The 23732-nt window shown below is 40.1% G+C and overlaps 1 protein-coding gene across 3 annotated transcripts in view; it reads right to left on the bottom strand.

Annotated features, from left to right (window-relative positions):
• Positions 1 to 23235, bottom strand: part of TMPO (thymopoietin) — a 39346-nt gene extending 16111 nt beyond the window's left edge. For 2 of the 3 annotated variants that reach the window (XM_043966172.1, XM_043966173.1), the window contains exons 1-4: positions 22727 to 23235; positions 13012 to 13138; positions 10918 to 11076; positions 5136 to 5221 (exon numbers count right to left, since the gene is read on the bottom strand). In XM_043966172.1, the coding sequence (XP_043822107.1) occupies positions 5136 to 5221; positions 10918 to 11076; positions 13012 to 13138; positions 22727 to 23029 (675 nt within the window). In that variant the 5' untranslated portion in view covers positions 23030 to 23235. Of the gene's footprint in view, positions 1 to 5135; positions 5222 to 7098; positions 10213 to 10917; positions 11077 to 13011; positions 13139 to 22726 lie in introns of those variants that run through there. The other variant, XM_043966171.1, reaches the window with a different exon arrangement.
• Positions 23236 to 23732: the final 497 nt, after the last annotated feature.

The following is a 23732-nucleotide window of genomic DNA, read 5'->3' as shown; positions in this document are numbered from 1 at the left end:
AAAAGGAGTACCAGAGACACCAGGCCACTATATGGGACATCTGCGATCCAAGAAGAAATTACTAATTGAATGGACAATGGGAGTGCGTTACTGAAATTACAAAGGGACTTGATATTAGCTAACTCACCAAAAACAGTTAATTGAGCAAATGTATAAATGGAGATTTAAATGGTGAGAAGAACACATTCCCAGATCAAAGCATACTATTTTTCACTTTCTGTATTTTTTTCATGGCTTTCCCCTTTGGTTCCATGTCTTCTTTCACAACATGACTAATAGGTAATATGTTTTGCATGACTGAACAAATTGCTTACCATGGGGGGGGGGGGGGGGCCCACAGGCCAGGAGATAAGGAGAACATTTGGAACTAAAAAAAAAAAGTTTAAATGTAATGTATATAAGTGTGTGTGTGTGTGTAAATATAGCTTTACATACAATCGGAGAAAAAACAAAGTGTTTTTTAAAAGATAGGTAACATGTACGGAGCAGAAAACCATACTCTTCTATGCTTTTGTGTTTGTCTATCATTTTAAAAAACAACAACAGGGGCAGCTAGGTGGAGCAGCGGATAGAGCACCAGCCCTGGATTCAGGAGTACCTGAGTTCAAATCCGGCCTCAGACACTTGACACTTACTAGCTGTGTGACCCTGGGCAAGTCACTTAATCCCCATTGCTCCGCAAAAACAAAACAAAACAAAACAAAAACAAAACAAACAAAAAAACCCCCAAAGCAAATAAGAATTCAGATAATGGGAAAAAGATCTATATTGGATTGGAACCCATACAAATTCAGACAGTTATGAGTTAGCTAACAGTGAGATAACAAAAGGAATAAGCACATACACAGAATATACTGAATGTGGTACATATCTATCTCCCTCAATTTTCTACTGTGTTCAACTTCCCCACATTCAGTGGGCATGGCATTATGCTGACAACTTCTCAAGCAAAAAAGTAATTTTAATGATTTGACTCTGCATATAAAACCTTTGATCAAATTGTCTCCCTCCATCTTCCAAATCTATCATTTCTTTCATTTTTAAGATAACACGCTCCATTAATTTCCGTGAATCAAGGCAATTTCCTTTCATATGAAACTCTGGTCCAATTATCTAATTAATTCTCAAAAACGAATTCCTCAGATTGCTCATTTCATTTATCACACTGTCCGACAGCACATACCCTTCCCCATTCTCTCCAAGTACTCTGTTGGCTAGTATTTTACTACAGATCACGACTTTTAGTCTATGTTTCTGTGGCCACTTTATTCAGGGCAACTTGGGAATCCAGAAGACCTTCAAGTCCCGTCTGCCTCCGGCAACTTTTTAAGACCAAGTTATAATAGGGGCAGCTAGGTGGCGCAGTGGATAGAGTACTGGCTCTAGATTCAGGAGGACCTGAGTTCAAATTCGGCCTCACACACTTGACACTTACTAGCTGTGTGACCCTGGGCAAATCACTTAACCCCAATTGCCTCACCAAAAAAACACAAAAAACTAAGTTATAGAACACTGAGAATATTGTATACAGTAACAGCAATAGTTTTTTTTTCTTTTCTAAAAAAAAATCTTAATAGTATTTTATTTTTTTCCCAGTTACATGTAAAGATAGTTTTTAACATTTGTTTTTATAAGATTTTGAGTTCCAAATTTTTCTCCCTCCCTCCCTTCCTTTCATTTTCCCCAAGACAGAAAGCAATCTGATATAGGTTATATATGTACAATCAGCAACATTGTTTTAAGAACTTTGAGCAAACAAGTTATTTTGTCTATTATAAATACATAAATTAGGGCAGCTAGGTGGCGCAGCGGATAAAGCACTGGCCCTGAATTCAGGAGGACTTGAATTCAGGTCTGACCTCAGACACTTGACACTAGCTGTGTGGCCCTGGACAAGTCACTTAACCCTCATTGCCCTGCAAAAAACAAACAAAAAAACCAACCAAAAAAAAAAAAATACCTAAATTAACTATAAAGGACATATAAAGAAGGATACTCTGTGCATCCAGAGAAAGAACTAATAAATGGAAATATGTATAGAATTTTACATGTATGTGTACCCATTTGTGTTTAATGGTAGACATCTCTAGGGTGGGAGTGGAGAGGGAAGGAGTAGAGAAGGGGAAAAAATGCTATTTACAAGATAATTTTGATTCATATTTGAAAGGAATAGCAAAGTTATGCATAGTAGATTTGCAGTTTCATGGACAATCATCTTTTTTAATTGTACTATGTTATGGAAAAGACTTAAGTTATAGACAGTTTGCAGTCTTCATCAAGCCGGAGTTTCAAACCAGGAGATCCCTACACTCATATCAAAAGTCTGAACAAAAAAAAGACTAAAAAACCAAACCATTCTTTTCTTTAGGAACATCTGAGCAATGAGTCACTAAAAAGGATCTGGGAAGGTGAGCCCTTAAGAACATGAGTGTGACCACTCTCTGAATTCATCAGGTCTTACGGGTTATCTCATCTTTGCAAATAACCCGAGAGCTAAGGTTTTTCCTCAAATAAGAAACATGACCACAGAAGACAGTGCAAAAACAAAGACAATTTTGAAGAGTTAAGAGAGTTGAGACTCTGCTTTTGTCTGTTGGTCCATCTAGTGATACTGACAAGATCCTGGGGAACATGGCATCGGCTATCAAGGTCACATGACTGCCAGTTAACAATGGGTGAAGAGGCCTCATTTCAGTCTATTTCAGTAATCTATTAATAAGTATTTATGAATCATCTACTATATGCCAGACACTGTGCTGGACTATGGGAATAAAAAAACAAAGGAAGTTAACAATCACTATGAATTCATATTCTAATGGGGAAGACAAGTACATATAAAAGTGTATAAAGTATAAATGTAAAGTAAATAAAAGCAAATCTCTAGTTAAACACAAGGCAATTTTGGGGAGAGAAAGAACCAGCAGCTGGGGGCATCAGGAAAGGCTTAATGCTAATATTAGAGGGGACTAGAACTAGAGCTAAGGAGGGGGATGCTTCTGCCACCACAAAGGCACAGCCATGGAGACTGGATTGTCCTGGAAGGAAGGGAAAGAAATCTGGGTTTGGCTAGATCAGCATGTAGGAGAGAAAAAAATGTACAATGATGCTGAAAAGAGGTTTGAGGTCAGGTCAGGAATAAACAAGAATTTATATTTGATCCTACTAAACTAGATCATAAACATGGAGGTAAGCGTGGGAGAGAGGAGGCTAAGCCAGAGCCTTCCAGGAAAAGGAAGCACCTACAAGCAAGCTAGCAGCAGGGACCTGAGAAAAGAGGGGTAGATGAATGACAGAAGGCGAGGAAAAGAAATCAGAATGTGTCCTCTTCATTTATGGGTGAAGTGTGATCAGCTACAAACTGAGTTTACGAAGGATGGGGCAAGATGGAAGGGTACAGGGCCTTCTAGACTTGAAGTGGTACCAACTCAAATCTACCTTAAGCCAAACATGACTGAATCAACGAAAAGAAAAATATAACCTGGTATTTTAAGTTCTTTTTGGCTAGACACTCAACTCAGGATCAGAATTCTACACCCTCTAATTTGTTTCAGTAACCTTTGAGATGTTTTTCCTTTATTATTAGAATTCCTTTTCAGAATTTCTAGTATGCCTTAGCAAATGAGATGTGTGTAACGCTCAGCTGAAATTGGCATCAGGGCATTCCCAGTGGCTGAGATATTATAAGTCCTGGAAGCAGGGAAGACATTAAGAGCACCAGGAGGGATAGAAATGTAGCCAACTGTGCACCGCGCTCCCTTCCCTTCTGTTTTTTTTTCCTTGAGAAGTGTAAATGCAAAAGATCTCTAAATTTTAAATGGGTGATATTGCAAGAATTTATGTGAAGTCTTTTTTTTTAAAAGCACCACACAACTTAAAAAAACCCACCATATTAAATAGTACTAGACTTGCCATGAAAAAGACCCAGGTTCAAAGTCTGCCTCTTGCACTTAGTAACTGAACAACCTCAGGCAAGACCCTTAGTGTCCCTTGGCCTCAGTTTTTTCAACTGTAGAATAAGGAACCGTCCAGCTCTAAAGCTATGATGCTAGAGTCCCATAACCAAGTATTGTCCTTATTTTTCAGATTACAAAGACTGAGGCTCAGAGATGTAAGACTTGCTCAAGGACACAGAATTGGTAAGAGAGATAGGAACCCAGGTTTGGTTGACAGCCATATGTAACAATGTTTTATGGGGGGAAGCCTTCAGTCATTCAACTTGGGATACCAGTGGCATAGAGTGGAAAACTAGGTTGACTTTCCTCTCCCACTACACAGGTGGTGATGAACTCTAGGGTGACAAGTGGAAAATGGAGGATTGGTATAGAAAGTGGAGAAGATCAGGACCCGTAGGGGAAAGACCTGCTACCATCTAGTCTGGAAGACACTTTCACGTCCTAAGTTGACTTCAGTCATTCTGTGGCAACTCTGGTAACTGGCAAGATAGGTGGAGGTAGGAGTTCTAAGGTAAAGATGAGAAAAATGTCACTGGGGAAAGAAAATGCTATCTCAGGAGACCAAGACAAGCCTAGCATCAGCAAAGGGGGAAAACAATGGTGGAGAAAAAGAGCAGACTTCAGGATCTGTTCTCTACAATCATCAATGTTAAGAACTGAAACTCACTCAGGACCTAAAGAAAGGAGGTCCTAGGCAACAGCAGTTCAAAGTGGCAGGATGAGAAACTTCCCAATAAGGATGGGAACTCGTATGGTCCCTAAGTCAGCTTTTCCAAGGTGGCTACAAGGAGACAAAAGATGCTTCCAAGTCAGACACACAACTGAGGACTGTTTATACTTCATGTGAAGGTTTAGCTAATCTTATCTTCTTCATGTTTCTCAGTTTGCCTTGTTTTATAAAATGGCATAGAATGGACAGAGAAGACACTGAACACAATGTTCTCACAGAAATCATGAGCTACTAATGTACACTGAACACGACAAGAATTCAGACTTTTAATGCTATTTCACTGTAAAACATGTTTGCAGTAAAATGGCTCTACTGCTAACAGTTTACAACACTTATTAGGACCTGTATATCAGCCACTAAAGGAAAAGCAAGTCAGATGAGCAACTACCAAAAAAAAAAAAAAAATCAAACAGACATCTAAGTGACCAGATCACAAACCTAAAGGTACTTACCTGATTATGCTCAACTCTTCTTTGCTTCAGTGTTACTGGAGTCTTCGTCTTGCCTTTCAATGGCTCTCTCTTCTCAAGCTTGAGCTCTGGAAAGAACATCAAAGGGACCATTACTCTTTGGCACTTAATAAATGAACTCTTAACCTATCTTGAAATCAGTCTAATTAACATTGGTCTTTAAAAGTTCAATCATTTTTGTAAAGCTCTTTTTTTTATTTTTGGTGAGGCAAATTGGGGTTGACTTGCCCAAGGTCACACAGCTAGTAAGTGTTAAGTGTCTGAGGTCGGATTTGAACTCAGGTCCTCCTGAATCCAGGGCCAGTGCTCTATCCACTGCGCCACCTAGCTGCCCCAAAAGTTCAATCATTTTTATTCCTACCCCTATAAATGCAGAATTCCAAAACATAGTTCAAAGGCAACATCTGTCCAAATATTGGGCCATCTGATTATGTGTGCTATTTATCTTTTTCACGCAAACGACCACGTCATGCTGTTTGCTTTTTTCATCTCCCCATCACTTTCTCTGGGACTAAACTCTTTTTTTTTTTTTTTTTTATAAAAGCACATTCAGCTCTGTAATCTAAAGTGTTCTACAAAGTACTTTAATTCAAACAGTAACCTAGGGGCAGCCTAGAAATTAACTTTAAGGGAAGTAAACTAAAAACTATATAATTCTGTGTACTCAAAGAAATAGGTGATGTTACACAAAGAAAGATTTTAGCCATTCCTTCAGAGTTTACCAGCAAATGGTAACTGATAGGAGTAAGCAAAATTAGTTTTATGATGACCACGGCAAACTATTTTTATCCCCTCTATTCTGACATAGTTGTAATGCACTGGGGAATAAGTTGTACACAATGACAAACAAAACTGTCCATAGAACACTCTTGAGAAATTAATTAAATGAACAAATGATAAGTACCCATTAGCTATTGAGATTACAAATAGGATATATCTATAAGGTAAATGCCCTTCCTCAAGGAGATTATAATCTATTAAAATGTTAAATGGCTCATAACCATATCTTCTTTAAACTGTTACACTTCCTAAAAAAACCAAAAGATGGTAATTTCATTCTCCTAGTTATAAGCTTTGCTGTCACTGCTTAAGGAATAAGAAAACTAGACTCGGCTCTCACTTTTTTCCTTCTTTGGCCCCCTTAATTGAAAAATGAAACATCAATACACAGATATGTCACTTAAGCAAATGAAAAAGCTGTGTGACTACTTGTTCAATTATCAGTTATGGCTGTGTATGCTGGGCTAACATCAAGGATACACCCCCACACCCCCCTGCAGTTGCAGAAAGTCATCCTAAGCTTTCTGGATCTTAAATGTTATTATAATGTCAAAATTAGAAACGAAACCGTGATTTTACCAAGGCAATTCTACTTTTATTTCAGATTGAGGGACTAAAGTACTCCCTCCCCCCACAGTGAGAAACATTTTATTTCTGAGACAGTGTAGTGAAGACAGAACAGATTTAGATGCCCTGGGTTTGAATCTTGGCTTTGTAACTTGATGCCTGGGCAACCACAGCACAATCTTTCCTGGGATTCATTTTTTTCATACATAAAATTTAAAGACTGGATTACAATGTTTCCAACTCTAAACAGATAATCCCTTTGGGTTTCTGAAATTTTAGATATTTGGGTTTGGTTTGGTTTTTTTGACTGGACAGGAAGTGGAATGGAAATTTTAGAATGGGAAAACAGGCAGTTTTAAAAAAACAAACCCCAAATAGTCAAATAGAATTCAGTACGTATATAAATAAGTTAAATGGATTCAAATAAATATAATTCCTCACAAATTTTTATAACATTTGGAAAACATTTAAAGGAGCAATGAAGAAAGGCTCTTATTTTATAATAGGGAAATCAAAAGTAATAATAATGTGAATTTGGCAACAGAGGGATCCATGTTGAAGATAACATTTGGTGAAGTTCCAAGAATAAACACACATGCTACATGGTTTTTAAAGCCACACAATATTTTTCAAATTTAAAAACTTTATTGAATTTGTGGAGGCACTCTACATTGTCACAACTTAATTGCACAGCGCTCTGTAAGTTGCACATACAGCATTTCAGAAGAAACAAAAACGAACAAAAACATTCCTTACAAAGTCCAAAGACAGATAAGAGATATAAAACATTAAAAAAAAAATCTAAGGCTGGTTGGATTCTGGGACAGCAAAATGCCCAAATGATCATATTTAATAGCTATTAATTTTTCATATATTATTTTATCTATTCTTCCATATACAGGTGTTTTAGATTGCTCAATAAAAAACTTCAGACACTTTTTAAGGATGAGCAGTCCATTTGGTATTACCTTATTCTACAGATAATCCTTTTGGTACATTTAAGACGAAGGCTACCATTTCCCATAAAACAGAAAAGAAAAGGGATTCAGTTGCTAAACATATACTTCCAAAAACAAAATACGATTAAAGATACCATGCTTTTGTAGAACTAGCTACATAAACATACTTTTGGCACCACCATCATTCATTTACTAAATATTTCAAACTTATTTTGGAAATTAATTTTAACTTTAATTACAAAGTTTTACTTATTACGAAACACAAAACAAGATGGACAAAGAAATATTCAAAAATAGTAACTGATCTTTCTAGTACAAAACAGTTGCTGAAAAGACATAGTGTTACTATAGGTATTTATAGGAAATCTATGACTACCTAAATCACTATTATTATTTTTTGGTGATAGGAAAGGGCTTGTGAGCCAGTTGTGGTACAAGGGAATAAGATAAAGAGAATGGAAGAGGGGCTGTGGGAACGGGAGGTGTTTGAGACGAGTGATATGAGACTAAAAACCATGCCTTTTTATTTCTGTGTATTTAACACTGAATTCCTATTTGTATGTCTCATTGTGACTGGAGGAGGAGGGAGGAAAACAAGGTAGGTATCTGATTTTTCTAAAGCTATGCTAAGCTATGCTAACAGTATAAAAGTTTTGCATAGTGTTATTAAGCAGATAAGACTTCTAATATGATCTAGAGACAAACTTGCATTGGAGGACTACTAGCTAAGCAAAGTTTGGAGAAGCTCTTCACAAGAAGATTGGCCACTACAACTATTGAAGCATACACTGAGGTGTGGAGTAATATAGTAAGGTGTGGAGTTGTCATTTGCTTTGGCAAAGTTGTGAAGCAGTGAAATTTCAGATCTTTAAAGCATTGAAATGCACCTAAGATTTTTATTTTGCTTCATAGTTGTAAAAACTGGAATGTACACATAACTATGAAAGGTAATAAACTTGTTATCTCTTAAAAGTTTTATAATCTTATAGAAATATAAAGTCTCAAATGGAAAGTACTGAAGAAAATGAACCAAATTTTGAAAGGAATAATTGGTAATGCTTTGTAAACCAAAAATCATAAAAATGCCAGCTACTGTTTTTTTCAGTGTTTTAGGTATCTGGTTTTTGTCTGTGCAAAGAAAAGGGAAGGCTTGGGTTGAGCTTGGCCTGTATCAAGTGGAAATTGCTAGCCAAGTCTCATAAGGCTTTTCATGCTTTCTCACCATGGGAAAGATCTCTCCTTACAATTTCATTGTCTTTTCCCACGCTTTTTAATAACTTTCTGTACTTCTCCTCCAAACAGTGTTCCCCCTTTGAGAGGAAGCCCTGACAGCTTGTTCTTATGAGTGGGACTGATTTTGTCATTGTTTAACCAGAGGTGCCGGCGCCCCACAGTAGAAGATCCCATGGCGCAGGCAGCCATTCTCACTTCATCAAAGGCAGCATCACAGAGAAATGAGGCTGCATCGTACGTTTTGCTTAGAGTCTCAAGTGCCTCGGGTATCTTACTGGGATCAGAACTGAGAATGTGCGCCACCTGACCAATATCTGTTTGTATGGCCCGAGCAACAAAAGCAGTGTGGGTGGCAATCTGCAGGGCTCCTGCTGCTGCTTCATATGTTCTACAAAGGGAAAGATCAAGCTCTTTATTGCAAGCCTGAGTGGATGCCGGAGAAGTGACGTCAGGAGTCAACTCTAGGATTTCATCATCCACTTTGGGAACTGACAATATGTTCGATGTTTCTCTAGAAGAAACTGGGTATTTGCTTGAAACTGAAGGGATCTGCCTATCAATGTGACTCCATTCCTCATCAATTACCTTTAAAATGGATTCGTGGAGGGGAAAAGATGGTTCTGGGCTGCTTAATGTGTCATGCTGACATTCCTTGGATGTTTCTATGCCTAAGGTACCAAGTGACTGAGAAATAATCATTTTCGCTAAGGCAGAAGGTGCAACATTATCTTGAGAAACATGAAGAAAACCTGAATCTCCTTCCTTTACTGATCTCTCATGGAGTCTGGGGAACTTTGGGGGAGAACACATGGATTCAGTTTCTTGAAATCGAGATAGGCCGACCTCTTTAGGAGGGTTTTCCACACTGGCTGAGCTGGGGTTAAAAAGTCCAGGTAAATTACTTGCTCCCGCCTTTATTAACAGAGAATTTACATAATCTCTGATGGCTTGAGCTAGAGGTGGAGTAATTACCTGTGAATTCTCTAAAATGTCTAGCTTTTCTCTATTTTTGGAGGGACCGGACTGTGCTGGAAAGTATGTCCTCTCAGTAAATGAAGAAGAACTAAACTCATACTTCTTCCCACCACAGATGTTTTCTAAGTGGTCTCTGAGGCACTTGGAGGTGGTGGGGTCTTTAAGTGCAGGAGAACATGAGGCCTTAGCTGCAGCTGAGGCCAAGGTGGCAAATGGTTCAGACTGGGAAGAAGATAATGTACTTTTCCCTAGGAATCTATCCTGGTCATACTTAGGAGAACTGAAAACAGCCTCCCCCAAAACTACCTTTTCTGCTTGTCCTATGTCAAGTGAACTTGAGGCACTAAGAGGGTCCCTGAATGGGTCTCTATCAGAGCTATGTCCTCTTTTAGCTGCCTGTAATTCAGTCCAGCCCAAGGGAGGACGGGCACGAATTTCAGGAAAAGAAACTGCCTGAAAAAATCCACCAGAGGGAGAGGTTGGAAGTTCAGAAATACGGACAGACTCCCTAGTGGACTTCACTTTCTCGTGTTCTTTCTTCTTCCCTGTAGAAGCAAAAGAGGCAGGAAATTTAAGTATTGTTGGCGGACGACTTGATTCTCTCTTTTTTGCCTCCTTGCTAAAATGATGTGGAAAGAAAAGCCTCTATTTTTTGCAAATCCATAAGAATGTTTTGGCTCTCTATATCCTGGTGAGTTAACTCAGTATAGGAACATGGGCTATCCAGGTCAAATGACCAAGCAGGAAATAAGGGAGACTAAGATATTAAACACAATTGTATTTAGACTAGATTTTAGAAAGTCCATCCTCACAATCACATCACTCTTTAAGAAGTATCAGAATCAACTTTCCATTCATAGCTAAGACTGGCAAGTTCATTGACAAGTATATAATAATTAGAATGGTCTTGGACTCAAGTTGGATTGGTCATGAGGAAGACCACATTACATCACTTCATTAAGAACAATAGGGGCAGCTAGGTGGAGCAGTGGATAAAGAACTGGCCCTGGATTCAGGAGGACCTGAGTTCAAATCCAGCCTCAGACACTTGATACTTACTAGCTGTGTGACCCTGGGCAAGTCACTTAACCCTCACTGCCCCGCAAAAAAAAAAAAAAAAAAAAGAGAACAATAGGGGCAAAAGACCTGTTTTGGGGTTACCCTGAAATAATTTTACCTGGTGGTAGTCCTACTCTATCCAAATCCCAAACTAAAGTTACATGCACTTTCACAGCTATTTTAAAGTTTACCTTCTTCAGTGTCACTGTATCTATCAGAGTCGTCATTTCCATTCTGTCTAGCATTTTCTGCTGTTGAAGAAACAGCTGGCAGAGGTGTTGAAGATCTTGATTCTGGACCATGTTCTCTCAGTTTTAGCAGTTTTTTCTCATATAGCTTCCTGGTAGTTCCTATATTGAAATAAAACTTGCTTAGTAATTGTTGTCATGCAGTCTCTGATTTCAATATTGTTTTTGCTTCCCCCCCCTCCCCCTCACACTTCTCTTCCTACTGGTAGTTTCAAATTTTACTGATCTATATAGTTCAAATAAACCTGTTACACAGACATGTTTTGTCAGTCAAAGGCACAGAACATGGAAACTAACCCTATTTAGATTATCTTCTTTATTTTGATTCTATCAAATCTTTCCCAATGTGTTTGCTACTCCAAGCAAATTTTAAACATTTTTGGGTCAAGTCTTACTATAATTTCTATCTCTTATGTGAAACTTTCCCTCAATTCAACCCATTCTGATCACTTTTTAAAATTAACTAATGTATTTATAATCAAAATTACAAAACTTAATTTTTTCACACACTAGTTTTATATGCCCAATTACTTTATAACCTCTTTTTTATTCCTTGCAATACTTAGCACAACACTAGGCATGGCAGTAAACATTTCATACTGGCGACTGATAATGGATAAATGGTCTTAGCTTTGGTAGGTATCAGTGGTATATCAAATTTAAATAAACTACAAGATAATTTAATTCCATTATTAATAAATGAAGTGTCTTGATAAAAATCTTTTTAAAAAGCTTTTAGTCTCCATATTTCGGTTATCTTGCATTTGGTGTTATATTAGTTTCTAGATAAGATTAATTGTAAAAAATTTCTTTCAGAAACCCAACACCTAAAGCAGGCTTCCTGCAAGAATTCCTAAAATGTTAAGTTATAACTATTAGTATCTGGTACTTCAAGAAAACATATTTATAAAAAAGACTTCTTTCTTGTTTCTTCTCTCTTGTGCTTTTTTCCCCCTGACTCCTCTCACAACATGGGAAATATATTTAACATGACTAAAATGTATAACCTATACAAGATTGCTTGCTGGCTGGCTCTGGGGAGGGAGGGTGTCAAAAAATTTGGAACTCAAAATATTACAGAAACAATCTTTTACATGTAATTGGAATAAAATACAATAAAATAGGGGCAGCTAGGTAGCGCAGTGGATAAAGCACCGGCCCTCGATTCAGGAGTACCTGAGTTCAAATCCAGCCTCAGACACTTGACACTTGCTAGCTGTGTGACGCTGGGCAAGTCACTTAACCCCCATGGCCCCGCAAAAATAAATAAATAAAACAAAACAAAACAATATCCAAAAAAGTCATCATACTGATTTTACAGAGGAAACAACTGAAGCTCATAGAACTGCTCCTTTGGCACATAGTAGAGTCAAGACTAGAATGCTTATGACTCCAAGTCTAAAGCATCTCAGAAAATATAAAACATTTTAGAAAGGTACTGTTTATTTCTCCACTAAAATCTAATGGGTCTTATCAATTTGAAAATGCTCCAAATTCAAGTTCAGCACTGATGACAGACTTTTTGTTATGTGAAGACCAGCCAAGCTGAAGTTAGTGAGGCTCATTCACTACATTTGGACACCAAATGATTTGGGAGACATGGGGAAAGTTGGGGTTCAACTCTTAAGTTATTTGAAGCACAGAGTGGCAGAAATTTGTATTGGAAGAAGTACTCATAGTATAAAATGCCAGATTTTAGGTAGAGCGCTACATTGTTTTTATAACTGTATAGATAAGCAGCATTGACCATAGAGCTTTACATACAGAAAGGTCTTAATATTTGTTGAATATCTGATTTATCTTATATGTATCATTTATTTACATCTTCCTCATTTGAATATAAACATGAAGACAGATGCAGTTTTTGCTTTTCTTTGTATTTCCAATACTTTGTGAACTTCTTCAAACCCCATGTGGTAAATGATTGCGAAATCCTTGCTGAGGTCAGGTAGTATTGTCTAATTCTGATTCAAATGAAACCTTAATCCAACAATTTGGTACTCTCTCTGAAAATGCAAAGAATTTCAATTAACCTACCCACAATAGGGCCAGGATTCACTCCATATTTCACGAGTTGAGACAACAGCTCTTCATTTGTGAGTTCAGTTACATCAAAATCATCATTCTCTTCTGACCTGGGTTTGTCAGTTTTCTTTGTGGCTTTCTGTAAACAACAGTAGATTCTTTATAAATATCTATAATTCTTTCTCATATAAATTAACAAAATATCCATTTATCTTGATAGTCACTACACACTGCACACAATTTTACTGGAAGTGAAAAATTAGCTTTTAAACTAACCCACTCTTAGATATTTTAACATTTTAATAATGATAAAAAAGCAAAGCACAAGAATTTAATGAACCAAGTTCTGAGTCTACACCCTTTGCAATCAAAATGGTCAATTTTTCATCAGTCTTATAAATTTGAAAAGATCAGTTTCTGTCCCAATCCTAAGTAAAGTTCAAGTTAAGGAACAGCTGTGCTCATTTCAAATACTAGCAAGGTTATGCTTAACATTCTACAAGCTGGGTTTCTGCAATATGTGAAGCAAGAATTACCAAAAGAGGAAGATGGTTTTCCAAGAGGCAATTTCCAAATTGCCATCATTAACTGGATTATGGAGAAAACAAGGGAATTCCAGAAAAAAGAACAAACATACTTCTGCTTCATTCACTACAAGTCTTTGTGTAGATAGAAACAAAAGGTGGAAAGTCCTTAAAGACATGGGAGTATCATGTCATCTTACTTGTTGCCTGAAGAACCTGTATGTGAGCCAAGAACTAATAGTTAGTGTAAAATTGGAAAAGGAGTACTTCAAGGCTATATACGGTCACCTTATTTAACTTATATGCAGAGTACATTGTACAAAATGTCAGGTTTGAGGAATCAAAAAGCCAGAATTAAGACTTTGAGGAGAAATAACAAATCTCAGATATTACTTGGATTGCAAAAAGGGGCAGCTAGGTGGCACAGCCCTGGATTCAGGAGGACCTGAGTTCAAATGCAGCCTCAGACACTTGACACTTACTAGCTGTGTGACCCTGGGCAAGTCACTTAACCCCAATTGCCTCACAAAACCAAAACCAAACAAAAAAGTAAAGAAGAATTAAGAAGCCTCTTGGTGAGGGTGAAAGAGAGTGTAAAAACTGGCTTGAAACTTAACATCAAAAAAACCTAAGATATTGGTAACTGGTTCCATCACTTTTCCTGGCAAATGGAGAAGAAATGGAAGCAAAGTCATATTCTTGGGCTCAAAGATCACTGCAGACAATGACTGAAGCCAAGAAATTAAAAGATGCTTCCTCCTTGGAAGGAAAGCCAAGGCAAATCTGGACAGCATACTAAAAAGTAGAGATGTCATCTATGATATCAAAGCTATGGTTTTTCTAGTAGCAATGTATGGCTGTGAAAATTGGACTATCAGAAAAGCTGAGTGCCACAGAATCAAGGCTTTCAAATTCTGGTGATGGAGAAGACTTCTGAGAGTGTCGTGGAAAGCAAGGAGATCAAATCAGTCAATACATAAAGAAATTAATTCAAGCCATTCATTGGAAGAAGGTCAAATTATTGAAGCTGAAGCTTAACTGCTTTGGCCACATAAATGAGAAGATGGGACTCACTGGAAAAGATGCTTTTTGGGGGTTGGGAAATACCAAAGACAAGAGGAGAAGGGGAGAGCAGAGGGTGAAATGGATAGATAGCATCATGGAAATAATGAACATGAACTTGGAAAAGATCTGGAGAGATGGTGGAGGATAAAAGGGCCCGGCACGCTATGTTCCATGGGGAAGAGTCAGATACATGACGGAACAATGCTTGACAAGCATGACAAGGCATGAAAAATGTGTTAACAATCACAGGTTGGGTCTAAGTATTTCCCCTCAACTAGGAATGCACCAGAAAACAAATTTGGCAGGAAAACAACGGCCTTTTTATGGTGAGCAAACCTTTTGTTACTGGTCTTGAAAGGAGTTTGAGCAAGTTGGGTCATTATAACTTTACCCTGCAGTGTCACCTAATATGGCAATGTTTGTGACAGGCACACATATATCCTGTCTATAGCTTGGTCATTTTCATGTTGTCTCCCCCAATGGACCAGGACTTCTTAAACTTTTTCCACTCGAGACCCCTTTTCACCAGAGAAACTTTTACTTGACCCTGGTTATGCATATAAATATACATAACCTCTTACTGTTGCCAAATTTTGGGCAACCCCCATATTCAGTTACTAGACCCCATATGGTTGTAGACCCAAAGCTTTGCATTAGACAAGAAGCTCCTTGGGAGTAGGGACTGTTTTGTACCCTTCTTGCATCCCCAGAGCTTAGCATGAATTAGGGTTATGTGGGCACAGAAGAAATGCTTAATGCATTTTACTGACTGACATATGTTGTAACTATCAAGAAATGAGCCTACAAAAAGATTGGGGGAAAAGCACATAGAAATTGTGGGGTAGAGCAGCTTAATGATCAAATCTACCCATCATTTTATAAATGATGCCTTTTCTAGACTTGTTGGAAAATGTCCCCAAGGATTTTATGATGACGTGTCACTTTTTAACAAAAATGATTACTAACCAACTTTAAATACTGAGGGGGCATAGGAGATTGAAAGGGTTGGTCTGGGAGTTAAGATCTGAGTTAGACGTTTATTGCTTTATGTTCCTAGGCAAGTCAACTAATTTCTCAGCCAGTTTTCTCATTTGTAAAACTGAGACAGCACTTACCTCACTAATATATGTAAATTGCGTTTGCCAACTTTAAAAACCACTAAATAAACCTTAGCTGTTGGTATTAGGCAACAAGATGACACTGAACAGTGTGCTGGACCTGAGTTCAAATCCTACCTCATACATATACTTATGTGATTCAGGGCAAATCACTTAACCACTCTTTGCCTCAGTTTCCTTTATCTTTATAAAGAAGGGAAGTGGACTCAATGGCCTCTTTTAAAAGGTCTCTTCTAGCTTTAAATCTCTGATCCTACAAATTTGTCTCATTCATCAGACTTCAAATTAACTTCTAGCTGAAAAACAAAAAATTTTGATTGAAAGAGAATATTTAAAGGAACATGAAGGCTGCCTATACATATTTGTTAAAAGAGTTTTATTCCCCGCCCCCTCCCCAAGAAGTAGAAAAATTTGCTTGTTCATTGAATTTTCTTCAAAGAAAGCTAAGAAATGTTGAACATTAATAGCATTATTCAAGTATAATCTCTTGAAGTGACTAATCTGAAGGGAACAACACTTATCTGAATATTTGAGATGTCGTGTATTTTTAAGTCACATTTCATATCTTAAATCTAAGCTCCTCTCATTTACAAAGGTAAAAAGGAGAGACTCTAAAAAACACTATAATTTGTATTTATAGGCAGTATTTTTTAAAAAGAAAGTCCCATTTACATATCTGTAGATTTAAACATTAGGATCACTGACTTAAAATTGTTAGGGACTGTAGGGGACGACGTTCAGTCTAATGTTCTTGTCTTTCACAGATAAGGATACAAAACCTAGTGAATTTCAATGATTTGCTCAAGGTCACAAAGGCCAGTTTATGAGAGTTGAGATTTGAACTCCAGTCCTCTAATGTAAAATATCTTTCCAAAATATCCCAAGTCAATTCTTTTACCTGGGTCTAAGCATTAAAAAAAAAAAATTACCAGAAAGCCAACTGGAACTTTACTACAGTAAACTTTACTTATCTTGCAGTCACTTATCCAACAACACAGTACTGAGAATTCGGAAAAATGTAGCCTTTAAGCAATCCTCAATAGATACCAAGTCCAAACATAAGATGCAATAAAGGAAAATTAAAGAGAAACTGGAGAAGACTTGCTAGAACTGGTGCAGAGTAAAATGAGGAGAACAAGGAAAACAATTCATATAAGAGTAACAGTTGTAAAGACAAGAAGCTTTGAAAGACTCTGCTCAATGTAGGAACCAGTCAGGATTCCAGAGGACCAATGATGAAGCATGAAGGAGACAGACATTTTTGAATATGGCCAATGTGAAATTAATTGTTCTTTATATGTTTGGTAGAATTTACTTGTAAACCCATCTGGCCTCGGAGATGTTTTCTTAGGGAGCTCATTGGTGGCTTGTTCAATTTCTTTTTCTAATATAGGCTCATGGATATGGCTAATGTGGAATTTGTTTTGTTGACTATGGATAATTATATAAGAATTTTTTTCAACTGGGGGGTGAGAATAAATGTTTGTTAATTAAAAAAGAATTAATTTTCAAAAAGTGATCTATGAACCTTCGATTTCTGTCAACTTCTTTGGGCCTTAGCTTCCTCATTTATAAATTGAGGGAACTGACTGTTTCCCAAGGTCCCTCCCAACTCTAAATATGTTCTTATTTTAAACACAAATTAAAACTACTCGGTTGACAGTAACTGTTCACTTTTAAATGGTACTTCTTAGTTTATAAAGTGATTCTTCACTATCTCCATTTTATAGATATAGAAACTGAGGCTCAGAGAACTTATGGATTTGTCCAAAATCACATAAAAACAGGAACACCACCCAGATATTGACCCCAAGTTTAGTGCCCTATGCATTCATTATACCACTCCTTTCCACAAATCACAAAGAAAAGATAAAATTACATTTAAAAGATTTCTATGAAAACTTTTTTAAAATTGTGAAATAGCTTGTTTTCTGGTACTATTAGATAAATGACATATCATACTATGTAATGTTTCAGCATGTCTAATTTTTTTTTGGGCAGGGCAATGGGTTAAGTGACTTGCCCAGGGTCACACAGCTAGTAAGTGTCAAGTGTCTGAGGCCAGATTTGAACCCAGGTACTCCTGAATCCAGGGCCAGTGCTTTATCCACTGCACCATCTAGCTGCCCTTCTAATTTACTTTTAAATTAAGTATAATAGCTGATACCACCATTACAATAACCTCACAAAGCAATATAAACACTATTAGAAAATAGACAACTTTCAATTAAACAGAAAGGATAAAAGGGGACAAAGATCACTTCAAAAGACAAAAAAATCTGTATAACAAAGGATGAAAAGAAAAAGACAAATTGGAAAGTTTTATTATAAATGTAAAACACAAAAACTTGACATCTAAAAAACATAGGGAAATTGAAAATTTACAAAATCCACTCCCAAAGGCTAAATGGTCAAAGGATAGTTTTTCAAAAGAGGAAACAAATGTTAATAATCACTTGAAAAAAAATCACTAACAAAGAGTTCCACGTTAGGCATTGAGATGCCAACTCAATCATTTAACTGGCAAAATTTAGTAATGAGAAACTATCTTTACTAAGTGCTGATGGAATTATAAACAGAGCACCCTCACAGGGATCAATTTGGCAACACCCACACACACCCCTTTCTTTAATCCAATTAATTTCATTGTTGGGAATATGCCCTGAAAGTGTTATAGATTATACCAATTTAACAGGACCTACAATGACAATAAAATATTAATGAAGAATACAAATATGGAAAAACTTTTATAAATCAATGACAATAAATAAATAAAAAGAATAGCAGGACAAGGCATGCATTAACTAGAGCCAAATAAAAGGAAAGGTGAAGAAGGAATGAACAAAGAATCTTGAAGGAGACCTGGAGTGACTGAAATAATTATGATTTGGTATAATTCATTCACTTAAATGTAAACGGTTGCAAAACCGTTCAGTAGATGTTGATGTCTACTAATGTTTACAACTTTGTTTTAGGAGAGTTACAGAAGTCGAGAGTTATCTATGTATGGCTCGTTCCAATGACAGGTTTGCATTTAATACCCCCCCAATTAGCTGGTAAGCCACTATACCCTAAAACTCCCTTTCAAAGCACCATTCCTCTTGCTTTTCTCAGTTCCTATGAAATCTCATCCTTCTTGCCCCAATACCAACTCTTTCCAATCCTCCACACCTCCAAAATTCTGAAATCTTACTGATAGCACTGGTTATGGTCTTTTGAAATAGGCACTTTAAAAAACACACACCTCATAACCAGATCTTAGGTCTATCAATCACAGTCACCAATATCACTATGGACATGCCCCAAACTACAATATCTGTGCAACTCTTATAACACCACCTTGGAAAGAGTAGCCTTGATGCTGAGGGCACTCACTTATTTAGAGAGTTTCAGTATAGTGAGGTCATGAAGTAAAACACTACAAAATCTTGTCGATTCACAAGTGTGTTAAATTTAGCACTTTTCTACACATACTTTAAAATTTCTGGTCCGTGTTTTTAAGGCAGATTTTTCTGCTAAGAGGTTAGCATTTGCAACTATGTGCTTGTTTCAGGGGACTATTCAATGAAACCGATTATTATTCATGGAACAAAGGCAATTTGCCACTTAATACTAAGAATGTACTACTATATAACTGCATATAAAGGTTTCATTCAGTCACTATATCTTGATCACTGAATACCTAGAAATATTGGGATGATCCTAACTGCAGACAAGAATAAAAGGTACAAACCAATGGAAATATTTTCCCTAATAACATGCTAAATGCACTTAAGAAAATACAGAGAACATAGTGATAACTGGAAGTTTCTCCTTTCATTTCCAACATTCCTCTCAAACAATCACATGTGATAAACAGTACAATCTGAAAGGAGGGAAATGTTTGGTTTAGGACAAATTTTCACTAATTTAGAAATTCCATGGGGAAAAAAAAGATCACCTTCAAAACCTAAGGATGTGGCAGGGAAGTTCCTGGTAATGAACTTCTACAGTTACTTCCAACTTTAAGACAGGAGGAAGGCTGTTTCTGAACTGTATGTTAAATCCTAGAAAAACGGAATATCCTTAATAATCTTCTGAAGTATACTTTCCTTCAACGAACACCACTGGGATGATTACCAAGTCTGTATCTCTAGCTCTGCATCACCATCTATTGGAGTCTCCATTTGGATAGCCAGGCAGCAGCTCCAACTTAGTATTTTTTTTTTTTTGGTGGGGCAATGAGGGTTAATAAGTGACTTGCCCAGGATCACACAGCTTAAGTGTCAAGTGTCTGAGGCCATATTTGAACTCAGGTCCTTCTGAATCCAGGGCTAGTGGAGCCACCTACCTGCCCCAGTATTCTTTTTAATATCTCCCAGGTATACTCTGTGCTTCTTTCAACATGTCATTTATTATAGTTGTTTTGAACACTTATCTTAACCCTGTATCTAGAGAGTAAGGACTTGTCTGAAGGGTCTGTAGCTATCTTAGGCCTAGCTGGTATGGTGGGCATACAACAGAATCAAAGAACCAAATTTAGTTTTTAAATTCAGGTCCTCAAGCTTTTTTTTAAAATCCCACTTATAGACACACCACTCCATAGATCACTTTCTGGGATAGGTTCTTAAATGTTAAGAATCATGTACTACAGTAAGAACCTTACTGATCCCAGAACATATATTAGGAATATATTATTTTGAAGAGTTTATTGGGAGAATCAACATATCTAATATTATACTTGTCAGAACAGAGTAGTTAAATACAACACAGGTACATATAACCAACAAGATCAGCCCTGGTATAAAATAAACCACTTACATAATTTTATAGATCTAAAAAGCAAGTTATTCACTTTAGGATTTACTGTATGGTTTAAGAAGTGAAGTTCAACTGAAAGATGCTATTAAAGTTCCTCCAGCAAAGTTTCCAAGTCCCCTCTTGCATTGTAGCATGGAGGTGGTTTATTGCCACCTCAGTGAAAGCTGTGTCAGCTTCTCTGTACTAACCAGGCTTACCTGTTAGCCAGGGGCCCTCTGACAGGCCATCACCAGAGCAGCAATTTTGCCAAGTTTAGAGATTCATCGGCAGAAACGAAGGCAATGTATTAAACCGTTTGGACAAACTTAGGGATGATTTTTCACACAATTGCTTTGTATCCTGGCTACATAGTCTGCACACTTTTTAATATACATACATAATATTATCTCCTCCAATGGAATGCAAGCTCCTTGGAAGGCAGGGGTTATTTCATTTTTATCTCTGTACTCCCTGTTCATAAAAGTATATATCTTTTAAATGTTGATATTGGAGTAGTGAGAGTATTTAAATTGCCTAAATATTCATTTCTCAAAATATTCTAAAATATAACTGACAGCCTTGCTCAAATGTGTAAAACTAATTAGGAAGAAAGCAGTGGAATTAATAGCTTAACCTGAACCTGATTTTTAATCTCTAATTCCATGATGAAGCGTCCCAAAGTTAGGATGCTCTTTTTCATGTGTGTTTGTATATTCTAGGTTTCCAGACGATGACCACTTTTTACAAAGTTCAAAGGCTACTACAGTTACTGGGATACAAACAGCTTTGAAAGAAGCTTCACCCTAAGACGAGTACGAGCTCCCTTCCAAATTCTACTTCTTTCGACGTTTATTTTACTACCGGTGCACACTAAAACCATCTCCTACCCCAAGGAGCCTTTGGCAGGGGGCTTTCCTCCAAATATTTCCTCTTACTCAAAAACCATTTCCTAGTGAACAATGAGTTTGCAGGGTCTGTTCTGAAACATGAGACAGGTCCTGGAATACGGAAACAAAACTCTGGGAAATCTCATCAGTCCCGATGGATTCAAAACGCCCCCCCCCCCAAAGGCAACCATTAGCACTACAGCTTACACGGATTAAGGAAGAAGTGGGTGGCACTCGGAGCAGACCCAGGAGTAACGGGTGGAAATTGAAAAAGGTTCACGTAGCCTTTCCTCGGGAGCATTTCCCACAGTTACGGGTCTCCCAAAGTGGGCAGCGGAGGCGGTGGGTTCTCGTCCCCGTCACGGGAGGCGTCTTCAAGCAAAGAAGACCCCCCCCCCCCGCTCGGTTGTCTGGGCCTACAAAGGGGTCTTCTCCAAGCCGCCACTCAAACCCCGCGCGGCCCGGCCCACGCGCTCCCGACGCCACGCCCCTTTAGCACGGCCCAGGCAAAGCTTTCTGAAACAGACACCCCGCGAGCCCCGCCTCGGCGCCCGGTGAAAAGGCGGGAATTCTTCCCCGGCCCCGCAGCGCGCCGGGCGCCCTCCAGGGCGCGCTCCGAGACCGCTCCGCCGCGCTTCGGTTATGAACGCGGGAAACGGCACCCAGAGCCCGGCCCGCCCAGGGCCGGCGTCCTCCGGCAAGGATCCCAAGCCGCCCGGAGCGGCCACGAGTTTATAGCCGGGGAACCCGGGCCCAAGGTTAAAGCGGGCGGGCTCCCGGGCACAATGGGGGGCTGACTTCGGATCCCAGAACCCCGAGACGGTGCCCACCATTACAAGCAAGCAAAGCTTCGGGACGCCCCTCTCCAGAAAAGAACACGGGGACTAACGACACGTACGCCCCAGGGGGCCCCGAACCCCACGTTTCACAGACAGGGAAACTGAGGCATAGGCCCTCAGAAGGGGGCGGGCCCGTGGAGGGGCTCTCCTCCAAACCCCTCGCTTACAGCCAGGGAAACTGAGGTCCTGCCTCGGAGCCCGGGCGGGGAAACTAAGGCCCCGGCCGGGGAGGGGCCGCAAGGCGGGCCCGGCTGGCCTCGTCGGCCACAAAAGGCCGAGGCTGGCGCGGAGGGCCCCCGGCTCCGAGGGGGGAGGGGAGAAGAATGAAGAGGAAGACGACGCGGGGCTTTGTCAGGGCGGGGGAGGGGAGCGCTCCGTACCCCGGGAGTGGGGGTCGTCTCGGCGGCCAGGGCGGGGGTGGTGGGGTGCAGAGACGAGGCCCGACCTTCGCCGTGGGGGGGGGGGAGCTGCCCGCCCGCGGGGGATCCCGGGGGGGGTAATGGGGGGGTCCGTACCCTGCCCGCAGCGGCGCCGGCTCCTCCTCGCCCGCGGCCCGCGGCGCTCAGCACCGGCGTGGGCTCGCGCTCGTCGTCGCTGGAGAAGTCCGGGGGCGCGCGACTGTTGGCGGCCGCGGCCGGCGGCGGGGGCTGCGCGGCCGGCGGCGGGGGCCGGTTGCGCGCCGTGAGGTGCTGCAGGTAGAGCTGCACGTAGACGTCCTTGCGCTGCTCGCCCGCCGGCAGCGTCACATTGTTGGCGAGCAGCTCGCTCTTGAGCCGCTCTTTCGTCAGCACCGACGGGTCCTCCAGGAACTCGGGCATCTCCTCGGCGGCCGCCCCGCGATGCCTCCCCGGCCCACACACGCGCGCTCCTGGCTCGCCGCTGCCTCGGGGCCTCACGAGAAGGGCGCGAGCCCCGGCGCCTGGCGCTCGAGCGGACGGAGCGGGAGCCAGAGGCTGCAGGAAGCCCGACCGCGCGCGCCCAGCCCCGGCCGCTCCGCTCGCGCTCTCCCTAGCTCACACACTCTCCGGCGGAGCGCCGAGAGACGCCCGCGTCGCCCACGCCCCAAGAAGCCGCCTCGCCATTGGCCGGCGGCGGCAGGAAGCGCGGCGCCCATTGGCCTGCTGCCTCGCGCGGGTTCCATTAGAGGCGATGTCTGGCGAGCGAACCTCGAGACACGCAGTTTGAAAGGCGCCGGGGCGGGAGCTACCGCTGCCTCCTCCGGCCTGCCCTGCTCCTGCCCCTGCCCCGCCTCACGGAGTTCAAGGGACCTAGGCACTTAGGGACACTACAGGGAGGGCGAGTGACATCGCAGGCCCCGAGCTGGAAGGGGTCTCGGGGCCCCTCTGGGACAGAGGACCCCAAACTGCTCGTTTAACAAGCGAGGGAACTGAGGCAGAGGAAGTAGGGGCACTGACCTAGACCTGGAAGGGTCTTTACAGCCCTTCATTAATCAATCAGTTACCACTTATGAAGCGCCTACTGTGTGCGAGGCACCATCATATTCAATTTAAGATCACAGAC

The sequence above is a fragment of the Dromiciops gliroides genome, chromosome 5, assembly GCF_019393635.1.
Source record: "Dromiciops gliroides isolate mDroGli1 chromosome 5, mDroGli1.pri, whole genome shotgun sequence".
Classification (NCBI taxonomy): domain Eukaryota; kingdom Metazoa; phylum Chordata; class Mammalia; order Microbiotheria; family Microbiotheriidae; genus Dromiciops; species Dromiciops gliroides.
The sequence above is the reverse complement of the archived record's forward strand: the minus strand, read 5'-3'. Positions and strand labels throughout refer to the sequence as shown.